General features: G+C 40.3%; 2 protein-coding genes across 3 annotated transcripts in view; one reads left to right on the top strand and one right to left on the bottom strand.

The window, feature by feature from the left end:
• LOC117446305 (paxillin-like) overlaps positions 1–5939 on the bottom strand; it is a 29402-nt gene extending 23463 nt beyond the window's left edge. For both annotated transcript variants that reach the window (XM_034082449.1, XM_034082448.2), the window contains exon 1: positions 5725–5939. In XM_034082449.1, coding sequence (XP_033938340.1) covers positions 5725–5920 — 196 coding nt within the window. In that variant the 5' untranslated portion in view covers positions 5921–5939. The remainder of the gene's footprint in view (positions 1–5724) is intronic.
• Positions 5940–8552: 2613 nt separating this feature from the next.
• Positions 8553–12572, top strand: LOC117447283 (coiled-coil domain-containing protein 63-like). Its single transcript, XM_034083975.2, has 10 exons — positions 8553–8666; positions 8781–8905; positions 9506–9628; positions 10112–10293; positions 10380–10564; positions 11181–11392; positions 11478–11552; positions 12012–12174; positions 12248–12355; positions 12443–12572. Exons 2-10 carry the CDS (start codon positions 8795–8797, stop codon positions 12505–12507), a joined length of 1224 nt encoding a protein of 407 aa, XP_033939866.1. The 5' UTR covers positions 8553–8666; positions 8781–8794; the 3' UTR covers positions 12508–12572.
• Positions 12573–12722: the final 150 nt, after the last annotated feature.

Here is a 12722-nt window from a genome sequence, read left to right as displayed (position 1 = left end):
GCTAATGAGCTGTTCCGGTTGCCTGGAAACAAAATGGAAAGACCAAAAGCAAACAATTTTTTTCTGCTTAAATTAAAGGAAGCCACCACAAATAGGACAGGATGAGGCATGTCCACAAGTCGTAATGACTAACACGATGTCTGTGAACGACAATAGGCTATTCTGTTGGTGAGCAGCAGAGAATCCTCCGGACTGCCAGTACTACACAGAGGTCACTTCCTGTCAGGACACATAGACAAGAAGCTGCCCTAAAGAAAAGAGCTCATTGAGCTTAGCTGACAGAAAGCAGGGCAGAGGAACATGACTGGCACATGCAGTAACTAGACTGTACTTTATGACATGCTAGTGTATAATTAAAGCTACACAGATCCTAAACACAGCCAAATTGTTTGCTTGAATCTCTTTTCAGTCTAAATATATTTCTGACTTGAAAGCCTATTTTCATATGAACCCTGATTCCAAAACCCTCCAGTAGCTGTGTGAATGTGGACCCTGCACTGCAGGCTGTTGTTATGGCACGCTGGACCCATGAGAGATGACATGACGGTTGGCTGAGTGTCGAGCTGTCGCTGCTTAGTCAGCTCCCCTCTCGGAGCTGTCTGTCCACACCAGCAGCCTGCGATCAGAGGCGTGTTTTGTGTGTCTGTGCACGAGCACATACACCATATGTTTCAAAGCCTTGCAGCCTTTTAATTCTAAAGTCAAACAGATGGACAAACCCTAGAGCAGATACAAGGGCTTCTCTCAAGGCTTCCTATGCTACATTGATTTTGTGTGTGATTTATATTCCACTCACAAGAGACTTATCGTCTACTGTAAGCCTGCTCTTTGCTGCATTAAGCTGAGGTTTACTGAAGATGGAATATGCAACGATATATATTTTACTCAAGTGAGGAGGAAGTTGACCAAAAGGGGATTTTTGATAAATGGGAACTTCTAAGTTTGGACTGACTTTACACTCAAAAAAAGTACTCCTGATTTAGTAGTGCATGGGAACTTGTGGAGATTCATTCAACAAAAAAGAGCAGACAAAGATATTCTCAGTTTTAGTCATTAGTTTGGGTCAACCTAAAAAAAGGATACTACACGGTCAAGCTAAACATAAAAAGAGGATACTATACGTCCCATAATGCAACTAATCAGCTTCTTTTGTCATAAGCAAAGATGAACCATTCACAAGCAACGTATACACTTCCTGTGTCCTAAGTGGGCGTGGTCTTTTGTATTTGTATGAGCATTTATATCCTAACATGACATATTTACACAGCTAAGAAACCCATTACGAAAGTTAGTAAGCTAAGGTGAAAGGTCAGGAGTTTTCAAAGGTTCTGTTTGTTGGCATTTAGTTTGTATTTAGTAATGTATTTTGCGCAGAGCTAGGCTAGCAGGTTACCCCATGTTTCCAGTCTTTATACTAAGCTAAGCAAACTAGCTGCTGGCTGTAGCTCCATGTTTAGTAAACAGTCATGAGAGTGCTTTGAATCTTCTCGCCAAAACAGCAGATAAACATATTTCCCAAATTCAAATGCTTCATTTAGATATTAAAGGTGGGGTCGGTAAGTTTCAGAAACCGGCTCGAGATACACTTTTTGTTATATTCCATGGAATGCTCTTAACATCCCGATAGCTTTGAAGTGCTTTGACAAAAAATCCATACAAAAATGTCATCTGTGTCCAACAAAAGTACAACCAATCCGTTTAGCCGGGCCGCTTTCACCAGTCTGCTGACATCATGTGCGCGTTCACGTGTGTTGGAGGAGGTGCTCTGTAAGGAAGTCTGAAGGAAGGGGCGGATTATTTTCGGCTGTGTCCTTTCAAATGTTAGTGCACTCGAGCCGGTTTCTAAAACTTACCTACCCCACCTTTAATATAATCAATTGCTAAATAAACTGCTACATTTCCCTCAAATCACAATTGTGGATTCTAATCTTGGGTTAAAATGACTTCAAAGATTTCAGACAGATTCCTTTACGACTTAAATCCCTAGTGGTTATACTGTATGGACTGTAGAGTTAGAGATTCATCACAGCTCGTAAGTCAAACAAAGAAGGAAGGTTGACGATAGCTGAAAACAACAGATTGGCAAAGCTGCACATTGGCCAAGGAGAACTGATAGTATACAAACTGTGTCCCTGAGAGAGGGAAAAAACACCTCTCAGGCAAAACTGACGTCAACATCACAGTCACCACAATAGAGAATATAAATGTGAGCTGTCTGACGTTTCTTTTGGTGTATAAACAATGAACCTATATTTAGACTGGGATGATTATCTAGGCTACATCAGATCTCAGTTGGAGTAAGTAAAGGACTGCGTCCACGCCCACTCCATGGGTGACATTTCCAACGCTGCAGCTGCTGCGCTGACAGGCCTCTGGGGAATCACTTCACTTGAAATGATTCCACCGAACGACAGTAACACAAATCAGTGAGAGAGTGAGAGAGAAACTGAGCAGTTAACATATTTGCGGACACGAGAAGAAAATACTGAAAGGAACTGCGGATCAAAGTCAGTGAAATGAAGTCAACTTTGGAGGCTGTTTGACATTCATGTCTTGTTGGAGCAGGCACAGAGCAGTGAAGCAAGCGCACCGCTTGGCAGCTCTGATAGCTGAGGAGGGGAGGTCAATGAAAGTTTTCCACGGCATCTTAACTGCACACATTTCTTAAACAAAAGGAGTCACAATTAATATAAATGTCTAGCATAAACAAAGAAAGATCCCGTTTCTAATACAGATTTTCTTTAATGACTGGAGTTAAAAACCTGATAATTTCAGGCGATAAAGCTTTAAAATCTGCCCTGGTCCAAATCTTCCTAAAGGCTAATCTGCTGTGCTGCACACCCCGCCAGCTTTAAACTGTCAATAGATTGCAGCTGCAGCTTCCTATGTGGTTCGCCACAGGAATGGTGGGGAGTGGGGAGAGAGAGGGTGGGGCAGTGCAGTGTTTAAGGAGGATACATTTTGGCTGAGGCCCAATCCCTACATGTGGGCCTGATCCCCCCCGACGCCCTGCCTGCGCTGGTCTGCTCTCACGGCTGGATGTGCAGGAAGCATTGGGTTAAAGCAAACAGAGAGTGCATATGTGCGGATCATAGAAAAGCCGCTTTGAGGGCAGAAGCAAACAGACTCACTGCTACCGTGTCATTAGTGTTATTGTAAGACTGTTTGAAATGTCAAGAACATACTTCCCCCACAGTAGGACCATTCTGATATCACTTACTCACCACGTGTTGAATTTAAGTAAATAAGGGCTGCGTTATTCATTTACAGCATTATCTTAATACTTCCCTAACAGATGCTTTTTCCCTTAAACCATGTTATTTTAATACACTTCTGCTTAAATACAGTCTCACACTTATGTAAGCACAATACTCTTCTGTAGAAGCCTATATGATTTAAGAGTTGGTAAAATAATGTTTAGATGTAGTTTTGCTGTTGTTAAAAGCGGCCACCATTTACTTAAATTCATCTACACTTTTTCTATGTTTTTTTATTCTTTGTTCATCGTGGAGGCATGGGTCGAAAAACACGTTTTCTTCAAGCATTTAAAGTAAAGCGGGTGAATAATTGATAAAAATGATCATCTTGTGGGAGAGGTATTATTTAACAATAAAAGTCATGGGAAGGGGAAACGAGAGATTAAGAGTCAGTGGTGGAAGGTTTCTAGGTGCTGCTGCTGTCTCAGCGCAGGAGAGAAAGGACTCTTAAAAATACATAGTTGTCCTCTTTGGGCTCTGAGGAGGATGCCTCCCTATACTGCCTCACTTCAGCTCTTTAGGAGGTAAGGAAGATTACATTTAAACAATTCTAAACTTTCCTTTTCCTTTTTTTTTTTTAAACAATTCTAAACTTTCCTTTTTGATAAACAAACAGTTAAAGGACTCTGATCCCAACATCACCCATACGATGTAGAGGACAACATTGGACAGAAGTTTTCTGTAGCCAACATTTCTACTAAGCGCGTTTGCCATAGTTTTTACAGGTGTGCTAAAACGATGACAGAATTTACAACCCTGTGACATGATAATTACACTGGGTTATGTAACACTCTTTTTTAGGCAGCTACTTTAAGGAAAGCCCTTCACCCACGTAAGCTGAGAAGGTATCCATACATATTGACTGGATATAGAATGACCAATGGTACATTCTCACCACCAACGTGTCAACCAGAGAGCAAGGTGTGGCCCAAACTATATCCAGGTGTACTGAAATGTGATTTCTTTTTTAAGGAACTGAGAAAGTTCAACGAGCTTTGACCTGCCTGGAACAGGTAAAGTAAACTTTCAGTTCACAGAGAAGTATGTATAATGTTGTACATAGTGCTTTCTATTCATTTTCTTGTATTTCGTTATTATACTTCGTGTTTCCAGCATTGAGAGTTGTAGGCAAATACAAAATGTTCTATGCACTGGGATACTTGTTTTTTACTGTGCATACATGCATATAGCTTAAGGGGAACACTTTGTGGGGCAGCTTTTGTGAGACATTTCTCACCTTTGACTTTACAAATGCATTCTGGTGTGTTTTTTTAGCATCCAATGAACTTGACTCCTTCAATGCATTTCCCCTGAATGTCCTGCTACACATAACTTTACAGTTGCCAGGGTAAAATTAAATACCTTGTAAACAGAAAAATATGTGCAGTCAATGCTTGTAAATGAATAGAAAAGAGAACTGATCCTGATCGCACGCACTATGCAAGCGTTGATTAGAATTATTAGGTTTGGTTTTACTACGACCACTATGTGCAATGACAAGCTTAAAAAAATGGGTGTTTGGTTCAGAGCAAGGATTTTTTTAAATACTAAACATTTAGCAGGGTGAACTGTCACAGAGGGAGAGCCAGGATTTTGTGAGCCCCAAGAACATTGTGCTGCTGAGCTCTACACAGCCTCCCTGTCACAACAAGCTGTCCTCAGGCTTTACATTTTCTGCTGTCATCAATTGTGCCATAATTCACTGAGTTAAGCTTATCTGTGCAGGCAGAAAGACAGCAAAGCTTTCCTGGAATCATCTGCCTCTTCATATTGCACTGGTGTGACAATCAGTTGAAATGAGGGACTAATTCGACCTGAAATCTGTTGCCATGGGCAATTCTGACTTTTCAGGGACCTGAACATCTCTCTGAACTATGACTGTTAGATGTTGTTTTAATCACTGAAGCCAGCTGTTACCATCTCACCTGCAGTAAAGCCGTTATGTAAGCCTGCCATTTCCCAGGAGGGGCTCACTAGGTCAGTGTCTCATCAAATGCAAGCTGACTTGTGGGCTAATTTACACCCTATTACACCGCTGGTTTGGCGCATGCAAAAAGTTAGAGGAAGCATGCAGTAGCATATCATGCCTGGTTAAGTCATGTGGAGGAATTGTGTGAGAAATAACTCGCACAGAAACAATGCAAAAACCCCGGTCACAGCACCACGTCCGCTCATACACGGTTATTTTACGTTACAAATCCCAGCTAATGTTAATTGTTAATTATTGCACAAATCCAGGGCTTCCTGTCCGCACGAGGGGCCTTTCTGGGCTCCTCGCGCTGAGCTGAACCAGGATAACTTAACCTACCTGGATTCACACACGATTCAAACATACAACTGTAAAGAGTTTCTTGGAAAAACCCTTCCTTAGGTTGAATACACAGCTATCGCCCGCATTGTGTGTCTGCGCAAACAATACACACTCAGGCGCTGGTTAAATGTTGCGTTCACGGCAAAGCGAACTTACCTAAATCATCCATGTTGGCCGGAAATCGTTCCAATGCTGGGAACTGGACCGGGTCCTCCTGTCGATCACAGCCGGACTGAACGCACCAGATTTCAGCTCCCAAAACGCAGAGTGTTCCGCTCGCTGAACGCAGTGAAGTTTTCAAGTTCCCCTGCTGCTCGACGAGCCTCAAACACACTCTCACACACACACACATATCCTACTGCCCCCCTGGAGTCTCCAACAGCCCACATCCAGCCCCCTGCCTGCCCCCCGGCGCCACACAGGGTGCAGCGACATCTAGCGACAGAGAGGGACCGCAGACTCAACATGCAGTACTTCATTTAATTGTGATAATATAACATATCACTTTATTTATCCCCTTGGAGAAATTCAGGCGATTATAGCAGCAACAGGGTATGATTGAAAAACATGAGTCACGCAAGGTAAACATAAAGATAAAATATAATCAAAATTAAAATAATAATAGGCCTATATATTTTTTTTTAAATAAAGAGATAAAGTGTTGAAAGAGATATCATGGTAAAACATTGGCCATTTGAATGGACATATATATTTTGTGCACCGGTTAAAGTCTTGTAAAACAGTGCAAGTGTTATGTACAGTAGCCTAGTCCTGTTAACTTAAAAGAATAAAAGCCAACACCAATTGCTTTGTCTCTTTCCTAATATCTTATTTTAGCTTTATTCATTGTATTATAACTTTACAATACAAGTACAACGTTAACTGAAAAGTCCAGTAGTGCAATTCCAGGGTTGCACTATATACTGGACTTTCGGCACATTTGTATTTGAACATTATGTTTGCATTATTTGATACCCCTGGATATTTTCTGCCATGCCAACAAATTCCTTATCCAGAACAACTAGGGTCTTCACATAACAAATGGCCTCATGTTCAGTGACATAGAGGCCATTCAGACATAAATGAACGACCTGATCAGCCAGAAGACACAGGTCACCAGCAGTGTCTCTGAAATATCAATGGCCACAGAGTTTGTTGCAACATAACATCCCTAAAAGGGTGAAGGAGGAAACAGTTCATAGTTTAAACGGGCTCCAAAACGTTCATATCTTGTCAGAAAGGTTAATGCTGGGGCTGAAGGGCCAGGAGGACTCTAGTTCTGAAGAGGAGCTGGGCTGTGGGAGTGAACCTGACAGGCTTTGCTTTTGTATGAGGTTTGGCCAACTCTTTTCCCCAGAATTGAGGAGTCAGGGTGACGGTGGAGTATGTGGAGTTTGGGGAGCATGCCACAAACGACCCCCAGAGGAGAACGATGTTTTGTCTCTGAATGGTAGATTTAGAAGGAAGACGTACAGATTTGGTTGGTTGGGTTGGTTTTGGTTGTGCAGACTAGTCCTACTAGAATGATGAATGATTGTAAACAGCTGAGGTCTATGTCCTGATGCCGGGGAGAGTCCTGCAGACACCAGACACCATCCAGCTCAGGAAGGACACTCCACTCTTGTCCTCTTCCCAAATCTCCTGTAAAGAGAGTCTGGGAATTTTGAAAAGGAATAAATCAAGCAAAGTAAATGTAATGTGTGTGCATTTGTTATTCATCATCAGTCATCAATAGCCTTTGCTAAAAAAGATTGTCCTGTTTCTCTATGTAGTTTTACCCCCGGAAAGAGATTACATTCACATACGTTGCATTGACGGACTGCGATCAACACATGACCCAGATGTTAAACAACATTCACTCATTACAAGCATTCATTTAAAATAGAATACTGTATATCACAGTTGGTCTTTCATTAGTTTCAGGGAAATTCCCTAAATCCTGTCTTGTCTTTTGATTAGGCCTGTAAGCAAATGTTATGTACATTTGACTTTGAGTATAAGTGGCTTTGGATAAAAGCGTCTAACAAGTAACATGTAATGTTATGTCGCTTGAGTGCCACCTGCAGGTGAAAGACCATTATAATTTTGCAGGACTTCTAAATGTATTTGCAAATGCTCACTCAAGTGGATATCAGAACACTAATTGGCCTGAAAATAAAGAAATTCAAATATAAACGGACAAAGGACTGAGCATAGACAACATAACTGAACATAATAGTCCACAGATACTATGTTATCAATGGAGAGAACTCATATCTAGCCTCAAATCATCCCTCTCTGGATGCCCACTCAGCATAAATTCACCCATTATTTCTCAATGGTGTAGAGTAGACCTAATGACACATAAGAGCTGTATTGAATCTCAATATAAGTATGCAATAGAGCACTTATTGCAACATCAGCACCCTTTAAAATGCTTCCCCTGATCAATAATTGGTCTAATATTACTATAATATTCTACAGGGATTTACAGCAGTTAGATGATAGTAACCATATTGTGACTTCATTACATGTCATGTCATCATGTTTTCTGTGGAACATATCACTTTGACAGTCCTGCATGATAATGTATAGGTTTTCTTACCAGGAATTCATTATTAAAATTATTATTACAGACATGTTCTGGACATTTTGATCACCGTAGCCCTTGTTTAACATTGTAGATGTCCATTTATACTGTGTATTTACTCGTGTATATTCCTCAATGGCCTCTGGGGGGCGTTCAGGTACTAAGTTATACAGATGGAGATTCAGTTTAAGTCACCACTAAAAATTCAGTTGTATCCGTTTCATTTCAGTGCCTTTTAATACTCTAATTAGTTCCATTAATTGTATTATATCCCATATATGTGTACATAAACTTGGTCAATAAAGCTGGTACTAATTATGATGAATTTGAAGGTGTAAAAGTATTTTTTTGAAGGCACTTTAACAGTAAACAAACCAGACTATTTTAGAATGTTTATGTTTGAATCTGAGAAATGTTGTAGCCTTCAGTTTTAGTAGAAAGATTAAGATCAACATTTAAAAACATTTCTCCTCTAAGTTAAATTTCTTCTTAACTAGATTTATTTCAGATTTGACTCCAAATCTGACAGGTAGGTCATTATCTTTGGAAATAGTAAAAACTGTATGTGCAATATTACTTATTTGTGGAGTTGAGAGAGGAAAATAACCAGCTAATCACTAACGTTACTTTGAAATGTTGTCAGGTCTTTAGATCAAGATGGCGACAGTCATTTTAAAGGAGCAATCCAAAAGCCTGCAGGAGGAAAAGGACCAATATGAGAAGCTCACCAAGCAGCAGAAAGATCAATTGGTCTCTCTGGAAAGGGAGGTAAACTAACATGGACATATACTGTACTGCGTTAGTGTGGGTTTCACCTTCACCCAATTGTCTGAACTCAGTTTATGGAGCACTCAAAGCTGGTTTTATCTGTTTTTGTTTAGATATTATATGTTATGCTTCATAAGTATTAGATGTCACAGTACTAATAATAGTAGTATGTGTAATACTAGCATTAGCAGACTAGTACAGAATATTGTGCTCTTACTATTTGTTCAGACAGAGTACAGTCAGATATGGGCATCATTATTATTTGGTGTTATCATTAATTAAGTTGAGGGCACATTAGATTGGAAATGAAACAAAAGCAATGAGGGAGATAACCTAAATGTTACTTTATTTACACATATGAAGGGAATAGTGGCTGAATTGTAGAGTAATTGCTCCATTTTATTGTTATTCAAACTATGGCGATATTGACAGGCCTGTAGTTTCTACACTGTTCAAGCAAACTTAAAGCTGAACGTTAACACGTGTATGTTTCATTTCAAATTCAATGTGCTACAACCAGCACCAAAGAAAATCTGTGACTGTCTGTATAGTTACAAAGTGTGTTGTACAAAGTGTGTGTTCTTTCCTGTGTTGTTTCAGATAACTGTGTCAGAGAAGAGTATCCAGGTAAAGCTAACAGTCCCAGGAGGTCTCTTCAAACTAAAAGGGAAGCAAAGCCGCCACTGGAAACACATCCGCGGCTTAGAAAACCATCTCAACCAGGTAGTCATGCTAAGAAAGACCAACTTTCTTTCAGTCCCATCCAGATAAATCAGTATCATACAGGCATATAGTTATTCATTTTAGGAAATACACATATTTGCTTTCATGCTGAGAGTAAGATAAGAAGACTTGCGCTTCTCATACTTCTATACTGAGTGTAGCCTAGTATAGAGACTGAAAGTATGGGGAGCCATGACTTTTTCCCGAAGTCACTGCATTCAGCCAATAAATAGTGTGGCAACAAAATGCAACACCACATCTAATGTGTTAACTATCTTTAGAGGTGCTAGTAGGTGGATTTGATATCTTCAGACTAGATATTTTCACACATTTTCAGTCTTTGTGCTAAGCTCAGCTAACATGCTACTTGCTGTACTCTTATACTCCCCCCCAAAAGTTAAACTATTGCTTTGTTATAAACACACATTTTAAACTGATAACTCCTCATCACAGTGAGTCTAATTGTTCCTTTATCTTCTGTAGAACACTGTAAGGTTTGACGGGTTGTTGAGCAGAAACATGGATCATCGCAAAGACATAGCTCACCTACTACAACAGAAAGGCTTATGTTGCAATGTTGCAAAGAAATTCAACAAGCAGTTGGCTACACAGCTAAACCAAACGGAGAAAATGGAGGAGAGTTTAACTGTGGCTTTCCAACAGAGGTGATTCACATGTTTGAGTGCATGTAGAAAACATGGTGGTGGGGGGGCAGATAATTGATGTGTGTTTGTGTTGTTTTGTTCTTCAGGTCAGAGGCAGAGGGCCGAATGCTGGAGGTGGGGGAGTGGATCGAGGTGGAGACCGCTCACTTTACCAAGAGAAGGATGCAGCTGAAGACAATCATCGACCATGACGTCAAACTGCAGACTTTCATGGAGACCAAGTTCCAGGAAGTTATTTGTTTCGAAGAAAATGACGATTCCAAGAATAGAAGTATGATATTAGCATGCATGTACTTAGTCCCTGAGAGGCACGTAAGAAAAAAAAGTGTTAGTTTGTGGTCTGTTTTTTCTCTCCTTATATGACTTAAAGAGAGGGGGAATGTTTTACTAGTTGAATAATCTTTCTAAGTTCCATAATTGTTTTCATCTGTGAACCAGATGGGGAAAAAAAGTTGTACAGGGTTCTTGATGTATTTTCTAAGCAACATCATTTTTTTCATCTTTAAAACAATTAAACAGTATGGGGGGGGGGATTTTGTCAGATTATTTGCAGCTGTTTGTTGTTGTAATACTGTTTTCGGCCACAAGAGGCTGAAGCGCTCCACTACCCCATGTTATAAATGAGCATTAATTCAAAACACAATGAATATTATGCTTATATGAATTTTCACTTAGGCTATAATTTTTTTATCGTGCAAAACCTTGTTTCATCTGTACTTTAGTTACAACAACAGAAGAGTAAGTCATTTGGATTTGAAACTTTATCCAATAATTTGATATTCCTTACTTGCCTCTCAGGGCTTCCATAGACTTGGTCCCCATGTTTGATTTAGATAAGATTTCATGTTTTTCAGCTTGTTTCTAGCCTGCATCCGTAATTGTTACAGAGAAACAGCAACAGGATGAGTCTGGAGTTGAGAAGCTGGAGATGTACCGGCAGGGCCACAGCAGTTTAGTGGAGGTCACCGAAGAGAGCGACCTGCGAGAAATCGCCCACATGTTTGCTCAAAACGAACAGAAGAATTTTGCTCGTATCAGCTATATCAATGAGCTGCAGAAAAAAATCAACATGTTGAGGCACAGCACAGACAAGATGAAGGCATGTGCATATATCCTGTTTACACACTCACAGTTTAACCTATAGTGTACATTTGTATTAATGCACACGTGTGTTTCTCCTTCAGAGTGACATCCTGTTCCTGGCGGAAGAGAACAAAGGACATGATGAGCAGATTAACAGCACGTTTAAGGATCTAGAAGTGAGTCTTATCACATCCTACAGTCCATCATTTCTATATTATTATTATTATTATTATTATTATTGTTATTATATTAAATTCCGGCAATATGTGTATTAGTATTAGCCTGCAGAACAGTAGGCCTACAGCAAAGAAGAAATACACTGCTTCTTTACAGACTTTTTGAGTCACATTGTAATCCTGCTAGTAATCCCCAATTCATAGTAAACGTAACAGTAATCTGATTACGTCTTTTCTTAATGTATCTGCAACTAGAACTTCCCGTTACATGTAATCCATTACTTTCAAGCCTGACAATATGACAAATGATTTAACAGAAGCATCCTCAGTGAGGAAATGAGCAATGCAAATGCATTTTGATAACAAATCTTTGACCTTTTTTATATGTCTTTCATATAAAGATCACAGTTGTATGGTTCTCATGAACTCTTTCTTCCCCTGTATCTGTGTGTGCTGCAGTCTGAGTTGGAGAAGAACCGCAGTCTGTCAGACTCTCTGGAGAAGCGGTGCTCTGATGTTCAGACGACTCTAGGCGAGCTGACGGGAGCCATCAGCGGCCTCTTAGACCACATAATGCCAGAAGCTGTCACTGTCAATCTTGACAATGTCGCACACTTCACCAGTAAGTGAACTCTTACCCTCTTAAACCTGGCCGTAAATATACATTTCACTGAGCCTAGTTCATTCTACGTCAGGTATCCTCGAGGAGAGCATCAGTGACCTGCTGATCCAGGCCAACAACATGGAAGAGGAGCAGATGGATCCTCTGAGCATGCTGTTGGCCAACTCTGAGCTGCTACCAGGTATTACACACATTTAACTTTAACTAACAATGCTGTATTTAACAGTTTGTATATGGAACTGCTCAACTGTATACGTCTTTGTCACAGAAAACGAAATGAGGGTGGAAACAGAGCGCGGCAAATCTCCCGCACGCTCGCTCAAGTCTGCCTGATCAGACAGACTCAGCGCCGTCACATCTTCTGACACTTCTGATGGCAATAAACAGCTAGCATCAAACCCTGTTTTCCTGTAATTTCTTCAATCAGAATTACATGTATTTTTATATTATTTACATTTTAATTTCATAGGTACGGACAGAGCCGGCCCGATCCATTAAGCGACATAAGCGGCCGCTTAGGGCCCCGCAGCCACTAAGGGGCCCCCTAG

This window comes from Pseudochaenichthys georgianus, chromosome 5 (genome assembly GCF_902827115.2).
Source record: "Pseudochaenichthys georgianus chromosome 5, fPseGeo1.2, whole genome shotgun sequence".
Classification (NCBI taxonomy): domain Eukaryota; kingdom Metazoa; phylum Chordata; class Actinopteri; order Perciformes; family Channichthyidae; genus Pseudochaenichthys; species Pseudochaenichthys georgianus.
The sequence above is the reverse complement of the archived record's forward strand: the minus strand, read 5'-3'. Positions and strand labels throughout refer to the sequence as shown.